Source organism: Pongo pygmaeus, chromosome 20, assembly GCF_028885625.2.
Source record: "Pongo pygmaeus isolate AG05252 chromosome 20, NHGRI_mPonPyg2-v2.0_pri, whole genome shotgun sequence".
Classification (NCBI taxonomy): Eukaryota; Metazoa; Chordata; class Mammalia; order Primates; family Hominidae; genus Pongo; species Pongo pygmaeus.
Window position 1 is genome coordinate 53,064,770 of NC_072393.2, and position 27,449 is coordinate 53,092,218.

At 55.4% G+C, this 27,449-nt stretch overlaps 1 protein-coding gene across 5 annotated transcripts; it reads left to right on the forward strand.

The window, feature by feature from the left end:
- The first annotated feature begins 1,513 nt into the window (after positions 1 to 1,513).
- NPAS1 (neuronal PAS domain protein 1) lies at positions 1,514 to 27,449 on the forward strand. Of its 5 annotated transcripts, XM_063657226.1 has the most exons (13): positions 2,080 to 2,237; positions 3,240 to 3,403; positions 3,860 to 4,095; positions 4,233 to 4,346; positions 13,912 to 13,985; positions 14,280 to 14,369; positions 17,690 to 17,855; positions 20,760 to 20,875; positions 21,134 to 21,291; positions 22,149 to 22,255; positions 22,661 to 22,808; positions 24,490 to 24,584; positions 26,859 to 27,449. In XM_063657226.1, the coding sequence occupies exons 2-13, from the start codon at positions 3,282 to 3,284 to the stop codon at positions 27,317 to 27,319; spliced, it is 1,887 nt and encodes a 628-aa protein (XP_063513296.1). In that variant the 5' UTR covers positions 2,080 to 2,237; positions 3,240 to 3,281; the 3' UTR covers positions 27,320 to 27,449. The 5 variants fall into 5 exon arrangements, with proteins under 5 accessions (XP_054322300.2, XP_054322299.2, XP_054322301.2 ...); XM_054466325.2 differs by lacking the exons at positions 2,080 to 2,237; positions 4,233 to 4,346 and adding an exon at positions 1,514 to 1,748; XM_054466324.2 differs by lacking the exons at positions 2,080 to 2,237; positions 4,233 to 4,346 and adding an exon at positions 1,527 to 1,606.

Genomic DNA, 27,449 nt, shown 5'->3' on the forward strand with positions numbered 1-27,449 from the left:
CATAGCAAGACCCTCTCTCTACAAAACTTTTTTTTTTTTTTTTTTTGAGACGGAGTCTCACTCTGTCTCCCAGGCTGGAGTACAGTGGCGTGATCTCAGCTCACTGCAACTTCCGCCTACCAGGTTCAAGCGATTCTCCAGCCTCAGCCTCCTGAGTAGCTGGGACTACAGGTGCATGCCACTGTGTCCAGCTAATTTTTGTATTTTTAGTAGAGATGGGGTTTCACCATGTTGGCCAGGCTGGTCTTGAACTCCCGACGTCGGGTGATCCACCCGCCTCAGCCTCCCAAAGTGCTGGGATCGCAGGCATGAGCCACTGCGCCCGGCCAACAAAACATTTTTAAAAAATAGCTGGGTGGGGTGGTGCATACCTGTAGTCCCAGCCACTTAGAAGGCTAGGTGGGAGAATCTCTTGAGCCTGGGAGTTCAAGGCTGCAGTGAGCAGTGATCATGCAGCCCGGGTGACAGAGCAAGAAGACTGTCTCAAAAATAATTAATTAATTAATTAATGGCACAAGTGCACCTCTCATGGCTGGCATAGCACCTGCCCAGGCTGCACAGCCAGGAAGTGCTATCAGGAGACAGGAGCCCATGATCTGAGCTTGAATCCTTGCCCGGAAACCCTGGCAAGTCTCTCTGGGGATAAATAAGGAACTATTGTCTGAGAGGCCACTATCACCAGGCTATATCACTTCCCCATGTCTTGGTTTCCCTAGTTGTAAAATGGGTCTAGTAAGAGAGCCCATCTCAGAATCTTGCTGTAAAATAAAGTATTAGCAAAAAACAAGCACTCCCTTAAGTGTTAACTATGAGGATCACAAATGAGTTTGTGTGTTCTTGTGAGCAAATGCACACGGGTGTTTGTGTGTGCCTCAGTTTCCCCATCTGCCAAACCAAAGGCCAGCGCGTGCTTCCTGCAAGCCCCTGACTGTATGCCTCTTCTAAGACTCCCTGCTCCATTTTCTTTTTCTTTTCTTTTCTTTCTTTTTTTTTGAAATGGACTCTCCTTCTCTGGCCCAGGGCGGGATCTTGGCTCACTGCAACCTCCGCCTCCCAGGTTCAAGCGATTTTCCTGCCTCAGCCTCCCGAGTAGCTGGGATTACAGGCGCCCACCACCACACCCAGCTGATTTTTGTATTTTTAGTAGAGACAGGGTTTCACTATGTTGGCCAGGCTGGCCTTGAACTCCTGACCTCAGGTGATCCACCCGCCTTGGCCTCCCAAGGTGCTGGGATTACAGGTGTAAGCCACCGCGCCCGGCCCCCAGCTCCATTTTCATTCCCCATGTTAAGGTCATGTAGAGGCTTTTAAGTGCCTGGAGACCCCCATGCCAGGGAGCACCCTGAGAACGGGAAGTGGGGGCTGCATGGAGGGAAGGAGCTAGGGGAACTGTAGGACCTCCTATCATACTGGAGAAGGCTTGGACGCCTGGGTCCCCGTCCTCTGTGCGAGGTGCTACAACCCCTGAGTTCCCATTTATGATCTAATAGGGAGCTTGGATGTCAGGGTTCCCGTCCCTGCGGCGGGGGGGATGGAGATAAGACGCCAGGATCCTGGTCTCTGGAGCTCCTTAGAGAGCTGGATCCTGGTGCCTGACGAGGGAGGAGTAAGTCCCCCTTGTAAGGCTGGTTGGGTTTGGATGCGAAGTCCTAGCCCTGTGGGGGGAGAGTGTGCTGACACCCAGGAATTCTCTCCCGGAAAGGGAGGGTCTCGAATTCTGGATTTGTGTCCCTGGAGGGAGCACTGACGTGAGTCTCCACTCGTACACGGAGCTCGGGTGCAGGGTACCTGTCTTGTCCCGAGGGGCTGCTGGGGCACCAGCTGCCTCCTGAAGGAGTGTAGACAGTGCCCGGACTCCGCTGTTCCCCTCTTGGAGTGGGGAAGCTCCGATCCGAGGTTCTACATTCTGACCCCCGACGTCACCGTGGGGCAAGGGAACTCGGACCCCAGAGTAACTGGGCCCCCTACCAGGGAAAGGCGAACGGGGCGGGTCCGGGGGCGGAGACGCGGCGGGCGGGGCTCCGGCAGACCCCGCCCCCGCCCGCCGCGCTGGTCGCGCGTCTCCAAGTCTGCGAGGCCGAGGTGGGCGCCGAGAGCCGGGCGCCACAGCCCGCGCGTCCCGCTGCGCCCCGCGCGCCCCGGGGTCTATGGAGCGGCCCCTCCGCGCCGCCCGGCCGGCCCCACGCCGCGCCCGGAGGCTGCTCTGCGGCCAAGTAATCGGACTGGCGGTCCTGCGGGTAGGGGAAGCTTGCGGGCTGGCAGGAGGGGGACTTCTGAGTCCCGGAGGAATGGGGGGCTGGAACTCCAGTGTCCTGGGGGCTAGGGGGTCGGGACGAGGGTATCCCAAGGCTGGGGGAAGGGGCGCACGGATGTTTGGGTGCTGGAGAAATCTGGGGTTGGGAGACCTGGACACGGGGGTCTGGGGCATCTGGACACCTGGCTGGGAGGTTTGGGGGCGGCCTGGTTCCTGGGGTTAGGGGGTGTTCTGAACGCCTGGTCCTGGAGGAATGAAGACCTAACTGAAAACGTTAGGAGATCAGGAGACCAGGACACCTGGGCCCCGCGTGTCGGGTCAATCCTGGGGGCGTCCTGGGGCAGAGGCTGTGGCGGCTGAGTCCGGGGCTGGGGCTCGCGCGCCGGGGTCTTCAGGGAGGAAGTTGTGGTCGTGGGGATGTGGCGGTCCGAACACGTGGCGCCACCCCGAGAGGCTGGGGGGATCCCTGGGCAGGACACAGGATGGGGGTCCTTGCCCTCTGCCCCCTGCCTCCTTAGCCCAGCCGGGAAAACAGGGTGCAGATCCGGGGAGTCAGACACCGGGGATGGGCTTGGGGGGCGGGTCCTCGGGGCAGAGGGCTCCGGGGGCTGGGGCGTGCGTGCCTGGCCCGGGAGGCGCCCGCCCCCCGCCCGGCTTGGGCATGCTTGGCACGCAGCGCGCGGGCCGGTTCGATCCGTATGCGCGCCGCGTGCGCCCATTGGTATGCGGGAGCCGGCCCGGCGCGGGCGTGAGGCGGGCGCGCTGGCGGGCGGCGCGGGGGAGGCGGCGGCGGGGCACGTCCTCACCCGGAGCGCCAGCCCCGGGCCGGCTAGGGTGGGAACTGAGGCCTCCAGGGAGGGGAAACTGAGGCACCATCCAGCCCCCCCAGCTCCTTGCTGGGACCCTGAGCCCCGCACGGATCTCAGTTTCCCTAGAAGGTCTCCCGAGGGCACTGAGCGCTGCCCCTGGCCCCCTCCCGCTGCAGGAGACTCGGGGCTCGGAGCCCGCCTGAGCGAGCCCTCCGGAGATGGCGGCCCCCTATCCCGGCAGTGGCGGCGGAAGCGAGGTCAAATGCGTGGGAGGCCGCGGCGCCAGCGTCCCCTGGGACTTTCTACCCGGGCTGATGGTCAAGGCGCCGTCCGGACCGTGGTGAGCAAAGCCCCGCCCCCCTGGCCGCAGCCCCGCCCCCGGGGAGGTGTCCCCGGGGCCAATTCACACCCGATGTTCTGTCCCGGTGCCAAGGGGCAGTTCACACCCAGCTCCCTGACCCGACCCTTAGAGCTAAAAGGTCTTACTTTGAGTTAACTACCCTCCTGAGCCCGGTCCCCTACGTTCTGCTTCTAGTCCCGGTCCTCAGAATTCCCGCCCAACATCTTTAATCTCTCGCTCTTCCTCCTCCTTCCCCCCAGAATTGACACTCGAGGTTCTGTCCCTGGGTCGGAGTGTAGAATCCACACTCCGGTCTGCTCCCACCTCCAGAGATGTGGAATCCACTCCCAACGTCCCGTCCCGTTCCCAAGGCCCCGGGAGGCGGGGCTCGCCCCCAGTTCCCAAGCCCCTGAGCCCCGGGGCCCCGCCGACACCTCCTCCGCGCCGCCCGCCCAGCCTGCAGGCGCAGCGCAAGGAGAAGTCCCGGAACGCGGCGCGCTCGCGGCGCGGGAAGGAGAACCTGGAGTTCTTCGAGCTGGCCAAGCTTCTCCCGCTGCCCGGCGCCATCTCCAGCCAGCTGGACAAGGCTTCCATCGTGCGCCTCAGCGTCACCTACCTCCGCCTGCGCCGTTTCGCCGCGCTGGGGGCGCCGCCCTGGGGGCTGAGAGCCGCGGGGCCGCCAGCTGGCCTCGGTGAGTGCGCATGCGCGGGGCGAGGGTCCCAGGGCCCTCCAGGCGGAGTCACTGCAGCCCAGATCCGGCCTGCGGGCCTGCCCTCGCCCAGATGCTTGTCTCTGGAGTCAGCCAGGACCTTTACGTGTCCCTATCAGGTGGCTTCTGCTCTCCAAGCCTCAGTTTATTCAACTGTCAAATGGGCGCAAGAGATTGGGAAGATTTCGTGAATTCTGCCCTAAACAAGGCCCTGGCAGTTCTATTGGTCACTGGTAAATGCTATTCCTATATTTTTATTAGAGGAGAGGAATCATTATTACAACCAAAGAAACTCCCAGCTGCATGAGCGGGACAGAGGGGACTCACCCTGGCTTGGGACGCCCATTAGCTAATGGGCGAGAGAGATACCCTGGACCCAGACCTGAGGGGCCCCGGCGGGGACCGAAGGACTGTACAGTCTGAGCCCCCCGTTGGAGGAGCAAGAGGGAGACTATGATATGGCGGATGAGATGGAGAACTTCAGGAAGATGCCCCGGGGTTCCTGTCGCCGCGCAGCCACCCCGCAGCTTTGCAACCCCGGGCAGGTCGCCTCACTTCTCTGTGCCTTAATGTGAAGTGGGAAAAAACGGTCCAACCTCCCCCAGGGGGCTGAGCAGAGAATCAATCAGGGCATATTTGCAAAGTCCCTGGAAGTGCCTAGCTCAGAGAAAGCCACCGCTATGCGGCCAGTGCTGTTATCAGCAGTGACCTTGCAGGGCTGCTGGAGGGGTTCGGGGCATGGAGGAGGGGGCGGGGGGCTGCCGCTTTTGGAGCATCTCCTGCCTGTCTGGCACTTTTCTGAGTGCTGGGATCCAGCAGGAGAAACAAACTAGACAAAAGTCCCTGCCCCGGAGCGGCTGGCATCCTAGTGGCCAAGACGTAATAAAGAAATAGGCGAAGCAATATAATCTAGAATATGTAAAAATATAAACTCTGTAAGATACAGATAAATATCTAAGTTTATTATTATTACTCAGACTTTATTATTGAGACATGGAAGTGTTGTTATGTTGTTATTATTACTTGTATTTTATGTGTTTGTTACAGCTTTGCGGTTATGAGGATAAGGCAGTGTGAGTGGTGTTTATCTGAAGTCTCAGGGCACCCCAGGCTACCCCTGTCCCCACCCCTCCAGGAGAAGAGGGTGTCCTTAGGGTGGGGTTGGAGGGGCTCCAATTCCCCTCCTGCCCCGTCCCAGGGGAAGAGGGGGGGGAGAGAAAATAGCATTGATTAAGCTCGCAATAAATCACCATTTAAATTTAAATAATCCGGCTTCCCAGGCGGTAATTAGGCGAATTGACTGGCGCGGAGAGAATGCGGCATTAGCGCCGCTGATTACTGTCATTACCGCGAACAACATGTGCGCCGGCGGGGGATAAACATCTTGTCTATTGTCCCCGAGCTGAAGGGGGGGAAAGGGGGGGCTAAGAGAGTCCCGGCGGCGTCCAGCCCCCCCATTACCTGGATGGGCATTCCGGGGCTCAGAGGCATCAGGGGCTGGCTGAGGTCACAGCACTGACGTGGCAGAGCACGGACTTAATCGACCCCACCTGGACCACGGTGCCAAGTGGAAGCAGGGTCAGGACAGTGTGGGGGGGCTTGGTGCTGCATGGACTCCCATAGTCCCAAAATTGGGAAATCGGGGGACAGAGGCATTTCTAGCTCTACAGGGTCCCTAACAAGAGGCGAAGCACCTGCTTCCATAGTTCAGAGGAGGAGCTGAGGACAGCATTTTAGCTGAAGCCACAGAGCAGAGCACTGTCAGTCACACTCTCTGAAGGGGAGGGGACTCCCATGCCCTCCTCAATAATAAGCCGGGCATCATGGCTCACATCCGTAATCCCAGCACTTTGGGAGGCCGAGGCGGGCAGATCACAAGGTCAGGAGTTCGAGACCATCCTGGCCAACATGGTAAAATCCCATCTCTACTAAAATATAAAAAATCAGCTGGGCGTGGTGGTGTGTCCCTGTAGTCCCAGCTACCCCGGAGGCTAAGGCAGGGGAATCACTTGAACCCAGGAGGCGGAGATTGCAGTGAGCCGAGATCACACCACTGCACTCTAGACTGGTGACAGTGCAAGACTCCGTCTCAAAAATATATAAAAATAAAAATAAATAAACAAATTAGCCAGGTTTGGTGGCACCTGCCTGTAGTCCCTGATACTGAAGAGGATGAGGTGGGAGGATTGCTTGAGCTGAGGAGGTTGAGGCTGCAGTGAGCCGTGATCATGCCACTGCACTCCAGCCCGGGCAACAGAGCAAGACCCAGTACCTAAAATAATAACAGTAATAGTAATCATATAGAATGCATGCATCAGACCTGGGATAAGCCCTGTACACAAAATAACTTTCTTTTTCAGAGGGAGGCACTATTATGATTCCCAAGTTACAGAAGTGTTTGCCCAAGGTCGCACAGCTGGGATTCAAACACAGATGACCTGGCCCCAAAGGCCGCCTCTCAACCATCATACATGGTCTGTAGGTCTACAGGGATGGGTTCTAGGTCTCTGCCTCTCTAGGCCTCAGTCCACCATCTGTGAAATGGGACAACAGATGTTCAAGTCTAGCCCTGAGCCTCTGAGTCTGGAGAGGAGACAGCCTAAACCTCATGTCAGCATTCCCTATTGCTTTTTTTTTTTTTTTTTTTGAAACGCAGTTTTGCTCTTGTTGCCCGGGCTGGAGTGCAGTGTTGCAATCTCTGCTCACTGCAATCTCCGCCTCCTGGGTTCAAGCAATTCTCCTGACTCAGCCTCCCCAGTAGCTGGGATTACAGGTGCCTGCCACTGCACCCGGCTAATTTTTTGTATTTTTAGTAAAGACGGGGTTTCACCATGTTGGCCAGGCTGGTCTCGAACTCCTGACCTCCTTATCCTCCCAAAGTGCTGGGATTACAGTCGTGAGGCACCGTGCCCGGCTTTTACGGCCTTCTTTCTTCCCATAGCACTTATTGTCATCTGACACTCTGTATTTATCTTGTTATTTTGTGTCATTCACCAACAGCCCCTTGGTTGCTGAGCCTGGAATAGCATCTGGGACACAATGAGGGCTTACTAAATTGTTGAGTGACTGTGGCAGTTGAGGGAAGGAGGGGTGACATCTTTCTTTCTTTCTTTCTTTATTTATAGACGGAGTTTTGCTCTTGTTGCCCAGGCTGGAGTGCAATGGCGTGATCTCGGCTCACCGCAACCTCCTTCTCCTGGGTTCAAGCAGTTCTCCTGCTTCAACCTCCCTAGTAGCTGGGATTACAGGCATGTGCCACCACGCCCGGCTAATTTTGTATTTTTAGTAGAGATGGGGTTTCTCAATGTTGGTCAGGCTGGTCTCAAACTCCCGACCTCAGGTGATCCGCCTGCCTCAGCCTCCCAAAGTACTGGGATTACAGGTGTGAGCCACCGTGCCCGGCCCTTTTTTTATTTTTTTGAAACAGGGTCTTGCTCTGTCGCCCAGGCTGGAATGCAGTAGTGCAATCTTGGCTCACTGCAGCCTCCACCTACCAGGCTCAAGAGATCCTCCCACTTCAGCCTTCCAAGTAGCCAGGACTACAGGTGCACGCCACCACGCCTAGCTACTTTTTGCATTTTTTATAGAGATGAGGTCTCTCCATGTTGCCCAGGCTGGCCTCACGTTCCTGGGATCAAGTGATTTGCCAACCTTGGCCTCCCAAAGTGTTGGGATTACAGGTATGAGCCACTGTACCTAGCCAAGGGGTGACTTCTTCTTAGCTCACAGGTCAGGCACATCCTCGCTGAGGAAGTAACTTTTTTTTTTTTTTTTTTTTTTTTTGAGACAGAGTCTTGCTCTGTCACCCAGGCTGGAGTGCAGTGGTGCGATCTCGGCTCACTGCAACCTCCACTTCCCAGGTTCAAGCGATTCTCCTGCCTCAGCCTCCCAAGTAGCTGGGTTACAAGCACACGCCACCATGCCCAGCTAATTTTTGTATTTTTAGTAGAGACAGGGTTTCACCATGTTGGCCAGGCTGGTCTTGAACTCCTGACCTCAGGTGATCCATCCACCTCAGCCTCCCAAAGTGCTGGGATTACAGGTGTAAGCCACTGGGCCCAGCCAAGGAAGTGATCTTTGAGCTGAGGCTCCAAGGTGTGGGAGCAGCTGTGAGAAAAGCTGGAAGAGAGTGACTCAGCAGAGGGAACAGCAGGTGCAAAGGCCCTGAGGCAGGCGGAGATCAGCTTGCTGGGTGCAGAGCCTCATGCACCGTGGTGGGTTTGGCTGTTACCCACAGTGAGAGGGGAGACACAGAGGTGGTGAAGGCGGAAGTAGGAGCCCAGTGAGGATGAGGGCGTGGTGGTCCAGCCAGGGCAGCTAGACTGGGCTGGGGCCATGGGTGGTGGAACATAGGTGACATGGTCAGGTCCAACCCCTGGGACTTGCTTAAAATGCATGTGGGTGTGAGAGACACAGAGGGCGGCCTCCAAGAAACCACCCGAAAAGGCAGTGGTGCCCTGATGTTATCTGTAGTCATACTGAAAAGAAAAGTGCGGCCGGGGCGGTGGCTCACACCTGTAATCCCAGCACTTTGTGAGGCCGAGACAGGTGGATCACCTGAGGTCAGGAGTTCAAGACAAGCCTGACCAATATGGTGAAACCCCGTCTCAACTAAAAATACAAAAATTAGCCGGGCGTGATGGTGGTCGCCTGTAATCCCAGCTACTTGGGAGGATGAGGCAGGAAAATCACTTGAACCAGGAGGCAGAGGTTGCAGTGAGCTGAGATCCTGCCACTGCACTCTAGCCTGGGTGTCAGTGCTAGTCGCCGTCTCAAAAAAAAAAAAAAGAGAGAATGGTGGCATGACTCCCAGTATTAGACACCTACTGTATGCACTAGCCCATTCAACTCTATCACTGTAGACCCATTTTACAGATGAGGCTGAGGAAAGTAAAGGCAAAGGTGACCCAGCACTGCCCCACCCCATGGTGCTCGCCCCCATGCAGCCCTCAGGCCTGCGGCGCTTTGACAATGGGGCATGTGAGGGACCCCTCTCCCCGACTTCCCTGGGTGATGAAGCCCCAGCCTCTCCTCTCCAGGACCCAGGGTCAGCACATCCCTTCAGGGCAGTTGAGAGGGCAGGTGATGGGGGAGATCTGAGAACTTGGAAGAGGCCTTGGCTTCTGCCTTCTGCCCCTGGATCCTCCTCTCTCTGCCCCAGGTCCCCCCTCTCTCTGCCCCTGGTCCCCCCCTCTCTGTACCCAGTTTCCCCCTCTCTCTGCCCTTGAGTCCCCCTCTCTCTGCCCCTGGTCTCGCTTCTCTCTACCCCTGGTCTCCCGTCTCTCCGCCCCGGTCTCCCGTCTCTCTGTCCCTCGTGCTCCCTCTCTGTGCAAGAGATGAGGACACTGAGCAGGTTCTGATAAGAACCACAGCAAGTGTTTGTTAAATGGATGAGTGATGTTTGGGTTCTGGACATGGGAGGGCAGATGTGGAAGTGGTGAAAAGTCTCCTGCTGAATGTGGGGGACAGAGGAGTGGGGACATTTTGAGGGGAGAGGGAGAGGAGGAAACAGCAGGAGGCATCGGGGAGTTGGTGGGATCCGGAGGTGGAGGCTGGGGGTAAAAAGACACATCAGTCAGTGATCAGAAGGAGACTCTGGGGGTCCCTTTCACAGGGGACCGGACCCATGTATGGGGAAGAGCAGGTCCCCAAGCCCCCCCACCACCACACCCCCTAATCCCGACGTGCCCATTAATGTTGTTAATTGCAGCGGTTCAGTCTGACCCAGGCTGATCCTGGGAGAGGGAAAATGAAGGAATTAGCAAAAATGACAGGGGAAAATTGCAACAATTAGCAGGCAGCATTGTTCCTGCCTGTCACCCGGCTGGTTCCGAGCTGTATCTTGAGGGAGGGGGTCCCCTTCACCCCCCCAGCCCCCCAGTAATTGTTCCTGGAGCTCCAGGCGGAGGTGGAGGCAGGGAGGAACAGCCAGGAGGGTGTGGGGTACTCCTGGGAGGAGGAAGCTCAGCCCAGACACTAGGGGGCTGGGGATGCGGGGGCTGCGCGCCCATGGGGGAGGGGCGGGGTTTCGCCGCCTGGTGTTTTGATGGTCGGGTAATAACAATAGTAATCACACTATTAATACCAGTCCCGGCTCTGTGCCGCAGCATCTGCTTCTGCCAGGCCCCAGCCAGGCCCTTTCTGTCTGTTAAGTGGACTGAATGCGTAACCAGCCTGGGGAGTCACCGCTCCTGGCAAACCCGCTTGACAGAGGAGGAAACTGAGGCACAGAGCGGCAGAGAGGCTGGTCCCAGGGCACACAGCCAGGGAGGAGAAGTGCTGGGGCCTGATAGGAGACCTGGCCCCTTAGCCCCATAGGAAGAAGGCACTTGGGGACCCTCAAGGTCACCGAGTCTCTCGCCTGGCTCCCCACTCTCAGCACTGGGTCGGAGCTCCCTCGGGAGTTGTCCTCTGCAGGGTCAGGGTCACCCAGGGGTCCTGGGTGGGGACAGGCTCTGGGACCCCCAGGTCTCTGCCTACCCCCAGCACAAGGTCCTGGGTCCTAGCTCCTGACTGTAGGGAGGACGGGGCAGGGGGCACTGGTCTCACTTTGTCTTGGTCTCAGTTGCCATCTCTGTCTCTCTCTGCATCTCTTTTCCTCTGTCTCTCCATCTCTATTTTTTTTTTAGTTTTTGTTTGTTTGTTTTTGTTTTTATTTTTTTGAGATGGAGTCTTGCTCTTGCTGCCCAGGCTGGAGTGCAGTGGCACAATCTCGGCTCACTGCAACCTCTGCCTCCCAGGTTCGAGCAATTCTCCTGCCTCAGCCTCCAGAGTAGCTGGGATTAGAGGCGCCCACCACCACACCCGGCTAGTTTTTTTGTATTTTTAGTAGAGACAGGGTTTCACTATGTTGGCCAGGAAGGTCTCGAACTCCTGACCTCAGGTGTTCTGCCCACCTCAGCCTCTCAAAGTGCTGAGATTATAGGCGTGAGCCACTGCGCCCGGCCTTAGTATTTTTATTTATTATTATTATTATTATTGAGATGTAGTTTCACTCTTGTTGCCCAGGCTGGAGTGCAGTGGTGGGATCTCGGCTCACTGCAACCTCCACCTCCTGGGTTCAAGTGATTCTCCCTCTTCAGCCTCCCAAATAGCTGGAACCACAGGCACGTGCTACCACACCTGGCTAATTTTTTGTATTTTTGGTAGAGACGGAGTTTCACCATGTTGGCCAGGCTGGTCTTGAACTCCTGGCCTCAGGTGATCCACCCACCTCCGCCTCCCAAAGCGCTGAGATTGCAGGTGTGAGCCACCGTGCCCGGCCTCCCCATTTTATTTACTCATTCATGAGTTGGACATTTGTGTGGTTTCCACCTTTTGAATGATGTGAAGTATGCTGCTATGAATACACATGTACATGCTACAACGCCTGTTTTCAATTCTTTTGATTACATAGATTACATACATAGAAGTGGATTTACTAAGTCGTATGATAATTCTATGTTAACTTATTGAGAAACCATCAAATTGTTTTCCACAGTGGCTGTACAATTTTACATTCCCACCAGCAATGTATGAGGGTTCCAATTTCACCACATCCTTACCAACACTTATTTTCTGTGTTGTTTGTTTTGTTTTGTTTTTGTTTGTTTTTTGAGATGGAGTCTCGCTCTGTCACCCAGGATGGAGTGCAGTGTCATGATCTCGGCTCACTGCAAGCTCTACCTCCTGGGTTCAAGGGATTCTCCTGCCTCAGCCTCCTAAGTAGCTGTGATTATAGGTGCACGCCACCACGCCCAGCTAATTTTTATATTTTTAGTAGAGATAAGATTTCACCATGTTGGCCAGGCTGGTCTCAAACTCCTGACCTCGTGATCCACCCTCCTCGGCCTCCCAAAGTGCTGGGATTACAGGCATGAGCCACCGCGCCTGGCCACTTTCTACTTTTTTGATGCTAGCCATCCTAGCGGGTGTGGAGTGGTGTCTCATTGTGGTTTTGATTTTCATTTTCCTAATGACTAATGATGTTGAGCATCTTTTCATGTGTTTATTGGCCATTTGTGTATCTTCTTTGGAGAAATATCTATTCAAGTCCTTTGCCCATTTTTAAAGATATATTTTTTGTAGAGATGGGGGTCTCACTGCATTGCCCAGGCTGGTCTCAATCTCTTGGGTTCAAGCAATCCTCCCACCTCAGCCTCCCAAAGTGCTGAGATCACAGGTATGAGCCACCGTGCCTGGCCCTTTGCCTTTTTTTTTTTTTTTTCCCGGGACAGAGTCTCACTCTATCACCCAGGCTGCAGTGCACTGGCCCTAACTCAGCTCACTGCAACCTCCGCCTCCGGGTTCAAGCGATTTATCCTGCCTCAGCCTCCCGAGTAGCTGGAATTATAGGCACCCGCCATCATGCCCGGCTAATTTTTGTAGAGACGGGGTTTCATAATGTTGGCTGGTCTCGAACTCCTGACCTCAGGTGATCCACCCACCTCGGCCTCCCAGAGTGTTGGGATTACAGGCGTGAGCCACCACACTGGGCCCCTTTGCCCATTTTTGAATTGTCTTTTTGTTGTTGAGTTGTAAAATCTCTGTCTCCTTCTATTCCCTTATATCCCTCTGTCTCTGTCTTTCAGTCTCCTGTCTGCCTCCTCATCCTTCAGGTCTGCTCAAATGTCCCCTCCTTCAACAGCCCTAACCCCATTACTCTTCATTTTGCACCACCTATTTCATTCTCCATAGCACTGGCCACAAAGGGTGATTTCATATTTGTTAGTTTCTTTCTTTTTGCCTTTTTTTTTTTTTTTTAACAGATCGAGTCTCACTTTGTTGCCCAGGCTGCAGTGCAGTGGCGCGATCTCGACTCACTGCAACCTCCGCTTCCCAGGTTCAAGCGATCCTCCCACCTAGGCTCCTAAATAGCTGGAATTACAGGCCCACGCCACCATGCCCAGCTAATTTTTTTGTTTTTAGTAGTGACAGGTTTCACCATGTTGGTCAGGCTGGTCTCAAACTCCTGACCTCAAGCGATCTACCCGCCTCGGCCTCCCAAAGTGCTTGGATTACAGGCATGAGCCACCTCGCCCAGCCTGTTGGTTTCTTTTCTTTCTTTCTTTTTTTTTTTTTTTTTTTTTTTGAGATGGAGTCTCGCACTGTCGTCCAGGCTGGAGTGCAGTGGTGTGATCTTGGCTCACTGCAACCTCCGCCTCTCCCGGGTTCAAGCGATTCTTCTGCCTCAACCTCCCGAGTAGCCAGGACTACAGGCGCCCACCTCCACACCCAGCTAATTTGTATTTTCAGTAGAGACCGGGTTTCATCATATTGGCCAGGCTGGTCTCGAACCCCTGACCTTGTGATCTGCCTGCCTCGGCCTCCCAAAGTGCTGGGATTACAGGTGTGAGCCACCTCGCCCAGCCTGTTGGTTTCTTATTTATTTATTTTTATGGGATCCCTAAGCAGAGATGTTAGTTTCTTGCTTGCTGTTCAACTGCCCCTGGTCTGAGAGCCCAGCAGGAGCAGGGGTTGCTGGGTATCCTGGTCACCGTTGCACTCCCAGCAATGCCTAGTGCAGGACATAGGGAGAGTAGGTATTCAGGAAGCTTTTGTGAGTGAATGGGTGGATGAATGAATGAATCCCTCTATGCACCCCCTGGCCCGTCTGTCTCTGTGAGTCAGTCTGTCACTCACTGTCCCACCCACCTGTGTGTCCCACGCCCCAGGTCTTTCCCCCATGGGTGCCCAGATACCCCAAGATGTCCACAAGCCTTAGGGGAAGAGAGGGAAGTTTGTAGACTGGCTCCCGGGGGACCTGCCCTGGGCAGGGTCAGCCAGACTAACAGGCTTCATCCTTCCATCTGCCCCCAGCCCCAGGCCGCCGCGGCCCGGCAGCGCTGGTCTCCGAAGTCTTCGAGCAGCACCTGGGAGGTCACATCTTGCAGGTGAGTGAGGCCCCTTCCCTGCCTGCTGCTCCTTGCTACCACCTAGCGGCCGCCTCTGGAGAACGGCAGCCTCTTCAGCATCCATCCATTGTTGGGGGTACCTGGACTGGGAAGCCGAATGCTCAAGATCCCCCCACTCCTCCCTGCCCCTTCCGAGGACCACTGAAGCCCCCTCCCCACCAAAACAGTCCACCTCAGGCGGAGACCCAGGTTTCAGAACCTCTTACCACTTGGCGAATGGAAAGAGGGACACCAGGCCTTCCCCTTCCCCCTCCCTGTCTCTCCCGGCTCTAGTCCCTGGATGGCTTTGTGTTCGCCTTGAACCAGGAAGGAAAATTCCTCTACATCTCAGAGACAGTCTCCATCTATCTGGGTCTCTCACAGGTAAGGGACCCCCAGTGGACCTGGATTGGCTCAGCCACCATCTCCCTTGCCAGGCCTATGCATATCATTCCTCACTCCTGATCTCACCATAGCAGCAAGAAAAAAAGGACTGGATCTCTGTGGTTCCCAAAGGGTGTTCCTTGGCACCCCACATGGCACCCAGCATGGTTCATCCTCGAAGGCAGAGGAGGGCTATTTTTGTTTGTTTGTTTGTTTTTGAGACAGAGTCTCTCTCTATCACCCATGCTGGAGTGCAGTGGCACCATCTCCACCCAGTGCAACCTCCACCTCCCGGGTTCAAACAATTCTCCTGCCTCAGCCTCCTGAGTAGCTGGGACTACAGGCGCCCATCACACCCGGCTAACTTTTTGTATTTTTAGTAAAGACGGGGTTTCACCATGTTAGCCAGGATGGCCGAGATCTCCTGACCTCGTGATCCACCCGCCTCGGCCTCCCAAAGTGCTAGGATTACAATGTGAGCCACTGTCCTGGCTGATGAGGGCTATTTTTTTTTTTTTTTTTTTTTTTTTTTTGAGTCGGAGTTTCACTCTTGTTGCCCAGGCTGGAGTGCAATTGTACGATCTCGGCTCACTGCAACCTCTGCCTCCTGGGTTCAAGCAATTCTCCTGCCTCAGCCTCCCGAGTAGCTGGGATTACAGACATGCACCACCACGCCTGGCTAATTTTGTATTTTTTAAATACAGACAGGGTTTCTGCATGTTGGTCAGGCTTGTCTTGAACTCTCAACCTCAGGTGATCCGCCTGCCTCAGCCTCCAAAAGTGCTGGGATTACAGCATGAGCCACCGCGCCCGGCCTTGGGTGGCGGCGGGGGCGGCTATTAAAGTAACAAGTAGATCTGAGGGAAAGCAGGTTCACTGAAAGATCAGTTTGCCAATGACTGGCGGGCCAGATGCACCGTATTTGCCAACACTTGTTTCTTCTTAACAATTTTAAAGGTTTAGAGGCCGCACACGCTGGCTCATGCCTGTAATCCCAACACTTTGGGAGGCTGAGGCAGGAGGATCACTTGAGGCCAGGAATTCAAAACCAGCCTGGGCAACATAGTGAGACACCCCACCACCCCCACCCCCACCATCTCTACAAAAAAACTTAAAAATTAGCCAGGCATGGTGGCACACTGTTGTCCCAGCTACTCAGGAGGTTGAGATGGGAGGATCGCTTGAGCCCATAGGGCAAGGTGGCAATGAGCCATGATGAAGCCACTGGACAACTCCAACATGGACAACAAAGTGAGGGTATGCCTAAAAAAAAAAAAAGGGCCGGGCGCAGTGGCTCACACCTGTAATCCCAGCACTTTGGGAGGCCGAGGCGGGCAAATCACCTGAGGTTGGAAGTTCAAGACCAGCCTGACCAACATGGAGAAACCCCGTCTCTCTACTAAAAAACAAAAAAAAAATACAAAATTAGCCAGGCGTGGTGGCGGACACCTGTAATCCCAGCTACTCAGGAGGCTGAGGCAGGATAATCACTTGAACCCGGGAAGTGGAGGGTGCAGTGAGCCGAGATTGTGGCATTGCACTCCAGCCTGGGCAACAGGAGCGAAACTCTGTCTCAGAAAAAAAAAAAAGGGCAGGATGACCATCCTTGGAGCCCTGGCATCTCACAGCACCTTAAGCTTTGCCAGTCCCTCCAATACAAATTGCTGTCAACTTTGATCATTTTTACAAATATTTTTCACAAACAGGAAATTTAGGAAATTCAGTGCATTGGCTGAGTAGCTTTTCAGTGAGATTCCTGGAGGAGGAAGACACCAAAAGGAGGGGAATTTGGACAAGAGGACGGGAGGCAGGAAGAGTGGAGGAAAAGCTTGGCCAGGTGTGGTGGCTCACGCCTGTAATCCCAGCACTTTGGGAGGCAAAGGCGGGCAGATCACCTGAGGTCAGGAGTTTGAGACCAACCTGGAATTTGGACAAGAGGAAGGGAGGGAGGAAGAGTGGAGGAAAAGCTTGGCCAGGTGTGGTGGCTCACGCCTGTAATCCCAGCACTTTGGGAGGCAAAGGCGGCAGATCACCTGAGGTCAGGAGTTCGAGACCAACCTGGGCAACATGGTGAAACCCAGTCTCTACTAAAAATACAAAATTAGCCAGGTGTGCTGGCAGATGTCTATAGTCCCAGCTACTCTGGAGGCTGAGGCAGAAGAATCACTTGAACCCAGGAGGCAGAGGTTGCAGTGAGCCGAGATTGCACCATTGCACTCCAGCCTGGGCAACGAGAGCAAAACTCCATCTCAAAAACAAAACAAAACAAAACAAAGTCCAGGCACGGTGGCTCACGCCCATAAACCCAGCACTTTGGGAGACTGAGGCGGGCAGATCACCTGAGGTCGGGAGTTTGAGACCAGCCTGACCAACATGGAGAAACCCCATCTCTACTAAAAATACAAAATTAGCCAGGTGTGTTGGCACATGCCTGTAATCCCAGCTTCTTGGGAGGCTGAGGCAGGAGACTTGCTTGAACCTGGGAGGCGGAGGTCACGGTGAGCCAAGATCGCGCCATTGCACTCCAGCCTGAGCAACAAGAGCAAAACTCCGTCTAAAAAAAAAAAAAAGAAGAAGGAAAGGCTTGAAGCTGTTGAAGCTGGCGTGGGGGAGGATTTAATGAGGGGGCGGAGCCCAGAGGGATAACTGACTGAGGGAAGGATGTGACCCCCCAAGCTGAGGGGCAATGGGAGTCATGGCAGCCGTGGTGGTCAGGTAAGTAACTTGCAGAGGCATCTTTGAACTGTAGGTCAGAAGACCAGTGAGGACGCTGGGGCAGAAACACAGTGGGGAGAAGATGGGGGCCTGCATTGAGGGAGGCAGGGAGAGAAGGGGACTGCTAGGAGAGAGATTTACGAGGTAGAATTGAATGTAAAAGTGTCTGATTGAAAAGCTCTAACTCTTTAAGAGCTTAAAAACCACTCCCCTGTTTGTAACTTGAATCTCATTCCTGCTGGGACACCCAGTGATTCATGCCAGGGCACAGTTGTTTGCTGTATGGGGGTGGCAGTGAGTAAGCAGGAGTTGGGTAAACGGAGGCTCTGACACCTCCCACCCACGCCCCACTCCCACACACAGCCCCTTAATAGAGTGGGCGGGGAAAAATCCTTACTAATCACTGGGTATGAAGCGAGAAGAGTCTAAGTTTGTATCTTCCGTTTGAAAGGTAATTTTTCTTTTTCTTTTTTTTTCTTAAAAAAACACACTGGCATGAAGCGCACCTGCGTGCAGGCAAATGAGGCAAGGCTGAGCACAGCGGGCGGGCGAGTTACTGCGCGCGCACCTCACCCGCCCCCTGCATTCCCCTCCTTCGCCGGCAGGTGGAGATGACGGGCAGCAGCGTCTTCGACTACATTCACCCTGGGGACCACTCAGAGGTGCTGGAGCAACTGGGGCTGCGGACCCCGACCCCCGGCCCCCCAACCCCGCCCTCCGTCTCCTCTTCCTCCTCCTCTTCCTCTTCGCTTGCAGATACCCCCGAGATCGGTAATTCTAAGGGCTCCTAAAGAATGAAGTCTGAGGGTAGATCGGGGGACGCCCGCTGTACTGTATCCAGCCATGCCGCGTTTATACAAATAGCAGTGAAGTTAGAACTGTGTAGAACGAATCTTTGCAAAAGGAATCGAATATAAATTGAGGCGGTGAGACTTGGCTCCTTAAGTTTGCCAAGCTCCCAAAGATTCGAGCTACAGAAAGACCCCCCTGGCTGCTGAAAGGAGTTGGGAGAGGCTTAGGTAAATAACAAGGCAGGCTTATTGGGCAGGCACTGGGCTGTGCCTTTAAATACATAATCACATTACATAATTACATTAGGGCCGGGCGCGGCGGCTCGCGCCTGTAACCCCAGCACTTCGGGAGGCCCAGGGGGGCGGATCACTTGAGCTCAGTTGGAGACCAGCCTGGGCAACATAGTGAAACCCCATCTCTACAAAAATTACAAAAAAGGCCAGGCGTGGTGGTGCAAACCTATAGCCCCAGCACTTTGGGAGGCCAAGGCGGGTAGATCACCTGAAGTCAGGAGTTCGAGACCAGCCTGGCTTGCATAGTGAAACCCCATCTCTACTAAAAATACAAAAAAAAAAAAAAAAAATTAGCTGGGTATGGTGGCGCGTGCCTGAGTCCCAGCTACTCGGGAGGCTGAGGCAGGAGGATCCCTTGAACCCAGGAGATGGAGGTCGCAGTGAGCAGAGATTGTGCCACTGCACTCCAGCCTGGGCGAGTCCAAGACTCTGTCTCCAAAAAAACAACGACAGCAAAAGAAAGAAAAGAAAAAAACATTAGCTGTGCATGATGACACATGCCAGTGGTCCCAGCTACTTGGCAGGTGGGAGGATGGCTTGAGCCTTGGGGACAGAGGTTGCAGTGAGGAGATCACGTCGCTGCACCCCAGCCTGGGTGACAGAGCCAGTGTCTGGGGAAAAAAAAAAAAAAAAAGGCTGGGTGCAGTGGCTCCCGCCTGTAATCCCAGCACTTTGGGAGGCCGACGTGGGTGGATCACCTGAGGTCAGGAGTTCGAGACCAGCCTGGCCAACATGGTGAAACCCCATCTCTACTAAAAATACAAAAATTAGCCGGGCATGGTGCAGGTGCTTGTAATTCCAGCATCTCAGGAAGCTGAGGCAGGAGAATCACTTGAACCCAGGAGGTGGAGGTTGCAGTGAGCCAAGATCAGGCTATTGTACTCCGAGTGAGACTCCGTCTCCAAAAAAAAAAAAATTCCATTAGATCCTAAGCACAGACCCACAATGCAAGAACTGTTATCTCCATTTTACAGCAGAAAACTGAGGCACGGCGCAGAGAGGTTAAGTTAATTGCCCCAGGTCACACAGCTATAAGTGATTGAGTTGGATTCCAGCCCAGGTCTGTCTGCTCCAGGGTCAGCATGCCTAACCCTTCTCTCCAGTGGAAATTTCCACTCCCACTGTGTATGGGAGGGAGGGTGCTGCAGATTACCCTGCCAGCTCTTTTTAGCTCTGAGATGTTGGGGGCCTATGAGGCTAACTATCCTGTAAATAGGATTTTCCAATCTTGGGTTTGCTTAACACCAAAAACATCTGAGACATCAGCTGTGCTTGCAAGCGTGGGGCGATGTCTGCCACACGTGCAGGCTGTTGGGGAGTGGGACTGTGTTTCTACCTGAGTTTTAGGCACAGGGTCATCTGTGTGTGAGCATATTTTTAAGACTGTTTTGTAGGGGTTACAGAAGGATCTGGATTTGTGAGTCTTATTTGTTGCTATTCCCCGATCCCCTGTTCTGGGCCAGCCCCTGTCCTGGTGACACAGTAGTGACCATGACAGCTCCAGCCCCACCCACCTGGGGCTCCCAGTCCAGTGAGGGGAGACCGACCTGTCCTCAGACAGTGGCAACCACGATGGGGCAGGGCTGGGATAGGGGAACCCAGAGGGGATGGCTGACCCAGCCTGAGGGTCAGGGAGGGCTTCTTGGAGGAGGAGAAGTCTGTGCTGAGACCTGGAGGATGGGGCCTGAGAGGTGGGCTTTCCTCTAAAGGCCTCAGGAAGCTATGGCAGGTTCAGAGCAGGGGAGGGTCGGGGCAGGTTTGAGCATTAGAAAGACGTAGATGGGGCCAGGCGCAGTGGCTCACGCCTATAATCCCAGCACTTTGGGAGGCTGAGGCTGCCAGATCATGAGGTCAAGAGATCGAGACCATCCTGGCCAACATGGCGAAACCCTATCTCTACTAAAAATACAAAAACTAGCTGGGCATGATGGCACGTGCCTGTAATCCCAGCTACTCAGGAGGCTGAGGCAGGAGAATCACTTGAACTGGGGAGACGGAGGTTGCAGTGAGCCGAGATCGTGCCACTGCACTCTAGCCTGGTGACAGAGCGAGACTCCAGCTCAAAAAAAAAAAAAAAAAAGACGTGGATGGGACCAGGCATGGTGGCTCACACCTGTAATCACAGCATCTTGGGAGGCCAAGGAGGGCAGATCACTTGAAGTCAGGAGTTCGAAACCAGCCTGACCAACATGGTAAAACCCCACCTCTACTAAAAATACAAAAATTAGTCGGGCGTGGTAGCATGTGCCTGTAATCCCAGCTACTTGGGAGGCTGAGGCAGAAGAATCACTTGAACCCAGGAGGCGGAGGTTGCAGTGAGCCAAGATTGCGCCACTCACTCCAGCCTGGGCGACAGAGTGATATTCAGTCTCAAAAAAAAAAAAAAAAAAAAAAAAGATGCGGATGGCTGCCACATAGGGGAGCCCACATACTGTCCCCGTGAGCTTTCAAAATCATCAGGCATGCCTCTGAGTGCGGCCGTGGCCCAGTGGACATCTTGTATCTATGTCCGGCTGGCTCTGCAAGGGTCAGGGTGGCCTGTGTGTTTCCTCTTCAGGACCCCATAACCTTCCTTCACTCTCTGTCCCAGAGGCCAGCCTCACCAAGGTGCCCCCCTCCTCCCTGGTCCAGGAGCGCTCCTTCTTTGTCCGCATGAAATCCACGCTCACCAAGAGGGGGCTGCACGTCAAGGCCTCGGGGTACAAGGTGGGTGTGAGCAGTCAGGCTCCCGTATTCCAGCCAGCCATGTCCCCGGATTGAGGGTGACCGAGGGAACCAGGCTGGTGGCTTCACTGGCTGCAGGTGGCTTAGGGAACTGGGTCTGGGAGTGGGACTGGGGGGGCGGTCACACAGTGTCCAGTCTTCCAGCACCTGTGGGGGACAGAGGGAACCCAGCCCAGTGATGGTCCTCTTGCCCCCACTGGCCCGCCTTGCCTCTCCTCCAACCACGCCCACCACCAGCAGGTCATCCACGTGACTGGGCGCCTTCGGGCCCACGCCCTGGGCCTTGTGGCCCTCGGGCACACGTTGCCCCCGGCCCCCCTGGCTGAGCTGCCACTCCACGGACACATGATCGTCTTCCGTCTCAGCCTGGGTCTCACCATCCTTGCTTGTGAGAGCAGGTACCGGGGTTGGGGGCTGTGGCGGGTGGATTGGGGGCACAATGGAGATCTGGGGGTACCTGGGGAGTCAGAGGGAGTGCTGGGTCTGCAGAGTAAGGCACTGGGGAGCCATAGGAGGTGGAACAGCAGTGGATGGGGCAGGGTGATGGGGAGAAGGGAGGGAAGGCAGGGGACCAGGGCGGAGGCCTAGCCCAGGGGTGCCTTCGGGGATGGAAGAGGGGCTGTGTCTTGGGTCTGGGCCCTCCTTCTGGGGCTGCAGATCTTGGCCCGTCTCAGCCCATTTCTCTGGTCTTTCATCTCTCATCCATTTCCTCTCCTGCACCCCACAGTGGAGGCAAATTAAGTGCTGAAATAGTCCCATGCTGTGAGGTCTCCAGGGCGCCTAGGGCCTTGCCACTAGCATCCACGTGAATACTCGTAGCTACCCCGGGAGAGACACTGTTTTGTGGTTTGTTTGTTTTGAGATGGAGTCTCACTCTGTCAGGCTGGAGTGCAGTGACACGATCTCAGCTCACTGCAACCTCCACCTCCCAGGTTCAAGTGATTCTCCTGCCTCAGCCTCTCAAGTAGCTGGGATTATAGGCGTGCACCACCACAACCAGCTAATTTTTGTATTTTTAGTAGAGACAGGGTTTCACCATCTTAGGCAGGCTGGTCTCGAACTCCTGACCTCAAGTGATCCACACGCCTCAGCCTCCCAAAGTGCTGGGATTACAGGTGTGAGCCACGCCTGCCAACACTGTTATTGCACCCATTTTACAGCAAGGGTCTGAACCCCAGGGGACTCTGGAGCCAACTCTGCCTCTCCCCCAACCCCGTGGTCTTGGACTCCTCCCCTCTTCTCTGTCACCCCCCAGAGTCAGCGACCACATGGACCTGGGGCCCTCAGAGCTGGTGGGCCGCAGCTGCTACCAGTTCGTCCACGGACAGGACGCCACCAGGATCCGCCAGAGTCATGTGGACTGTGAGACCCACCTCCACCCACCAAGCCTGCCTACCACCCCCCAGACCCGAGCACCCCACTCCCTGGTCCCTGGAAGTCCTTCTTCAGGGCTGCCCACAGTCCCTCCTGCTGCACCTACAGCTCCAGGGACTCCGTTTAGCACTGGAAGAGCAGCAAGGAGACTGAGTGATGCCTCAGGATGTGGGGGGGTGTTGGGGGGCTGTGGGGTCTCCAAAACACCCAAGAGGCCTCGCTGCTGGGCTACCTCTCAGTCTCTCTGACTCTGCCTCTCTGTGCTTTCACCTTTTTCTCTTCTCCCCATTCCCCTGCTCTCACCCCGCCTGTCTCCTCCTATCCACCCTGCTCTCTCTGTCTCGCCCCTGTCCCCACCCCACCCCTTCCCGTCTCCCCCTGGGCTGGGCCCAGTGCTGGACAAGGGTCAGGTGATGACTGGTTACTACCGTTGGCTGCGGCGTGCCGGGGGCTTCGTGTGGCTGCAGTCTGTGGCCACGGTGGCTGGGAGCGGGAAGAGCCCCGGGGAGCACCATGTGCTTTGGGTCAGCCACGTGCTCAGGTGAGGGCTGTACCCACCCCTCCTGCAGGGGACTCAGGGCCCTGCTGTCTCTCCCCACCTCCAGTGGGGGTGCTTTGGGGAGGGCTTCTAGAATGGGACAAGCCCAAGGGGTCTGCAGACACGAAGGGGAAGGAGGGGAAGATGGTGAGAGCAGAGGCCCAGAGTGGAACGGTCTTGCTGGCAGGAGACAGAGAGGAGTCGCCAGGGGGAGGGGAACAGTATCTTTGAGGAAGGTAGGGGCAGGCTCACAGCCTCCTCAGGCTCAGGTGGAGGGTCTGGACTCTTGACTCTGGGGCACTGGGGAGCCACGGCAGGCTCTTACCAGGGGAGGCCCACAGAGCACAGCAACTAATGGATAGAAGCAGGGAGGGGTGTTCCAAGCGCAGGGAGGGGTGTTCCAAGCAAAGGAAGGGCTCCAAGCAACAGCCTGACCCTAAAGGTAATGCCTTGGGCTGGAGTAGAAAGCAGTGAGAAACCAGCCTGAAGATGACGGCCTGGCCTTTTGGTGCAGGGGCACTGGAGAGTCACAGAAAGCTTTAGAGCTGGAGAGGATCATACTCAGATCTGCTTTTTAGAAAGACTGCTCTAGACCGGACATGGTGGCTCATACCTGTAATCCCAACAATTTGGGAGGCCGAGGCAGGTGGTTTGCCTGAGCCCAGGAGTTGAAGACCAGCCTGGGCAACAAAGTGAGGTCCCATCTCTATTAAAAAAAATTTTTTTAAATTGGCCAGTTACAGTGGCACGCACCTGTGGTCCCAGCTACAGCAGAGGCTGAGGTGGGAGGATCACCTGAGCCCAGGAGGTCGAGGCTGCAGTGAGCCGTGATCGTGCCACTGCACTCCAGCCTGGGCGACAGAGTGAGACCCTGTCTCAAAAAAAAAAAAAAAAAAAAAAAAAAAGGAAAAAACACCCTTCTAGGCCAGGCACAGTGGCTCACGCCTGGAATCCCAGCACTTTGGGAGGCCGAGGTAGGTGGATCACGAGGTCAGGAGTTGAAGACCAGCCTGGCCAAGAAAGTGAAACCTCATCTCTACTAAAAATAAAAAAAATTAGCCGGGCATGGTGGTGCGCGCCTGTAATCCCAGCTACTCAGGAAGCTGAAGCAGAATTACTTGAACCCGGGAGGCGGAGGTTGCAGTGAGCCAAGATCATGCCACTGCACTCCAGCCTGGGCGACACAGTGAGACTCCATCTCAAAAACAAACAAACAAAACCCTTCTAGCTGCCATGAAGGAGGCACTGAGGGACAAGATGGGTGCTGGAGGACCAGGGCAGAGGCTGGGGCCAGTCCTGGGAAGTGCCAGACTCTATGGGGGAGGAGGGGAGGAGACCATCTTATGCTTTGCTGAGCCCGGATTTGGGCTCCTGAGAGGAACAGCAGGTTTGAAAGGAAGTTGTAGACATCAGATGGGCATGAGGTGCCAGAGGACATCCAGTTGGTGACATCCAGGTGGCCACCGGCTATCCAGGTCTGGCCTTAGGAGCGAGGGCCACGCCGGGCTAGAAATCAACCCAGAGTTTAGGGATCTGGTGATGAGCCCCGTAAGTGCCTCAGGGTGAGGACTCCACATTTCCCCGTGGGGGTGTCCACACTTATTGCCACAAGTTGGGTAAAGCAGGAGGGAGTCCTGAGAGGCCAAGGACCCCTGGCTCCTAACCACATCAATCTTCTCCCCAGCCAAGCCGAGGGTGGTCAAACTCCTTTGGATGCCTTCCAGCTTCCAGCCAGCATGGCCTGTGAGGAGGCATCCAGCCCGGGGCCAGAGCCCACAGGTGAGCCCCACCTCCCACCTCGGCCCCTGGGAAGCTCCAAGGAATCTTTGGGTCCTGCCTGTCCATTCCAGAAGCCACTAGCCACATGCAGCCATTTATATACAATTAAAATTAAAATCCAGGCTGGTGCAGTGGCTCACGCCTATAATCCCAGCACTTTGGGAGGCTGAGGCGGGTGGATCACGAGGTCAACATGGATCACGAGATCAAGACCAACATGGTGAAACCTTGTCTCTACTAAAAATACAAAAATTAGCTGGGCGTGGTGGCACGCGCCTGTAATCCCAGCTATTTGAAAGGCTGAGGCAGGAGAATTGCTTGAACCCGGGAGGCAGAGATTGCACCACTGCACTCCAGCCTGGCGACAGAGCGAGACTCTGTCTCAAAAAAAAAAAAATTTAAATCCAGGCCGGGCGTGGTGACTCATGCCTGTAATCCCAGTACTTCGGGAGGCCGAGGCAGGCAGACCATGAGGTCAGGAGATGGAGACCATCCTGGCTAATATGGTGAAACCCTATCTCTACTAAAAATATAAAAAATTAGCTGGACATGGTGCCATGCTCCTGTAATCCCAACTACTCGGGAGGCTAAGGCAGGAGAATCACTTGAACCTGGAGGGCAGAGGTTGCAGTGAGCCGAGATCATGCCACTGCACTCCAGCCTAGGTGACAGAGCAAGATTTAAAAAAAAAAAAAAAAAATTAGCTGGGCATGGTGGCACGTGCCTGTAGTCCCAGCTACTCAGGAGGCTGAGGCAGGAGAGTCGCTTCTACCCAGGAGTCAGAGGTTGCAGTGAGCTGAGATCGCACCGCTGCACTCCAGCCTGGGTGACAGAGGGAGACTCCTACTCCGTCTCAAAAAAATAAAATAAAATAAAGTAAAATCCAGGCCAGACGCGGTGGCTTATGCCTGTAAACCCAGAACTTTGGGAGGCTGAGGTAAGAGAATTGCTTTAGCCTAAGAGTTCAAGACAAGCCTGGGCAACATAGTGAGACCCCGTCTCAACAAAAAGTTTAAAACTTAGCCAGGTGTGGTGGTGCACACCCATAGTCCCAGCTACTCGGGAGGCTGAGGTGGTAGGATTTCTTGAGCCCGGGAGTTAGAGGCTGCAGTGCACTGTGACAGCTGTACTGCACTCCAGCCTGGGTGATGGGGTGAGACCTCGTCTCAAAAAAATTTATTTATTTATTTTTTTGGGGGGATGGAGTTTCACTCTTGTTGCCCAGGCTGGAGTGCAATAGCACAATCTCGGCTCACTGCAACCTCCGCCTCCCGGGTTCAAGTGATTCTCCTGCCTCAGCCTCCCAAGTAGGTGGGATTACAGGCGCCCACCACCATGCCCGGCTAATTTAGTATTTTTAGTAGAGACAGGGTTTCGCCACGTTGGCCAGGCTGGTCTCAAACTCCTGACCTCAGGTGATTCTCCCGCCTCGGCCTCCCAAAGTGCTGGGATTACAGGCGTGAGCCACCTTGCCCTGCAAAACAAAACAAAACAAAACAAAAAACACTTTAAATCCATATCCTCACTCACACCTGCCACATTTCGTGTGCATAGTAGCCACATGTGGCCAGTGGCTGCTTCATGGGACAGTGTAGATGTAGAACATTTCCATTACCACAGAAAGCTCTATCCTGGAAACTTCCATTGAAGAGCACAGGTCTAGACCAGGGTATCTTGTTCTCTGTCTGCTCTACTGACATTAGGGCCAGGTGGTTCTGTGTTGGAGGGGACACTGTGGGATGTTTATTTCACAGCATCCCTGGCCTCTACCCTTTAGATGCCAATGGTACCCTCCCCAGGGCTGTGACACTCCAAAATATCTCCAGACATTGCCAGGTGTCTCCTGGCGACAGAACCAGCTGGCCGGGCACAGTGGCTCACGCCTGTAATCCCAGCACTTTGGGAGGCTGACGCAGGCAGATCACCTGAGGTCAGGAGTTTGAGACCAGTCTGGCCAACATGGCGACACCCCATCTCTACTTAAAAGAAAAATCAGTTGGGTGTGGTGGCACACGCCTGTAATCCCAGCTACTGGGGAGGCTGAGGCAGGAGAATAGCTTGAACCCCAGAGGCGGAGGTTGCAGTGAGCCGAGATGGTGCTGGTGCACTCCAGCCTGGGGGACAGAGCAAGACTCCGTCTCAAAAAAAAAAAAAAAAAAAAAACCACTCCCAGCTGAGAACTCAAGGTCTGGCCACTGAGCACAGCTCCATTCCACAGATGGGAAGACTGAGGGCTGGGGACACACACAGGCCCTCAGCATCTTCCTCTTCCAGAGCCGGAGCCTCCGACGGAAGGGAAGCAGGCTGCCCCGGCGGAGAACGAGGCCCCCCAGACCCAGGGCAAACGCATCAAAGTGGAGCCCGGCCCGAGGGAAACCAAAGGCTCCGAGGACAGTGGCGACGAGGATCCCTCTGGCCACTCGGCCACACCGCGGCCCGAGTTCACCTCTGTCATCCGGGCAGGGGTCCTGAAGCAGGACCCGGTGCGGCCATGGGGCCTGGCGCCTCCCGGGGACCCCCCGCCCACCCTCCTGCACGCGGGCTTCCTGCCGCCGGTGGTGCGGGGCCTGTGCACGCCCGGTGCCATCCGCTACGGCCCCGCGGAGCTGGGTCTGGTGTACCCGCACCTGCAGAGGCTGGGTCCAGGCCCCGCGCTCCCGGAGGCCTTTTACCCGCCCCTGGGCCTGCCCTACCCGGGGCCCGCGGGCACCAGGCTGCCGCGGAAGGGGGACTGAGGACTGGCAGAGCTGCCGGCGCTGTACCCTGCGACAACCGGGGTCCCCCAGGACAGTAGGCGCGGCTCTGCCCGTAGCCCTGAGAATTAAACACCGGCTCTCCCTGCAGTGGTTTGGGCTCCGGGCTGTG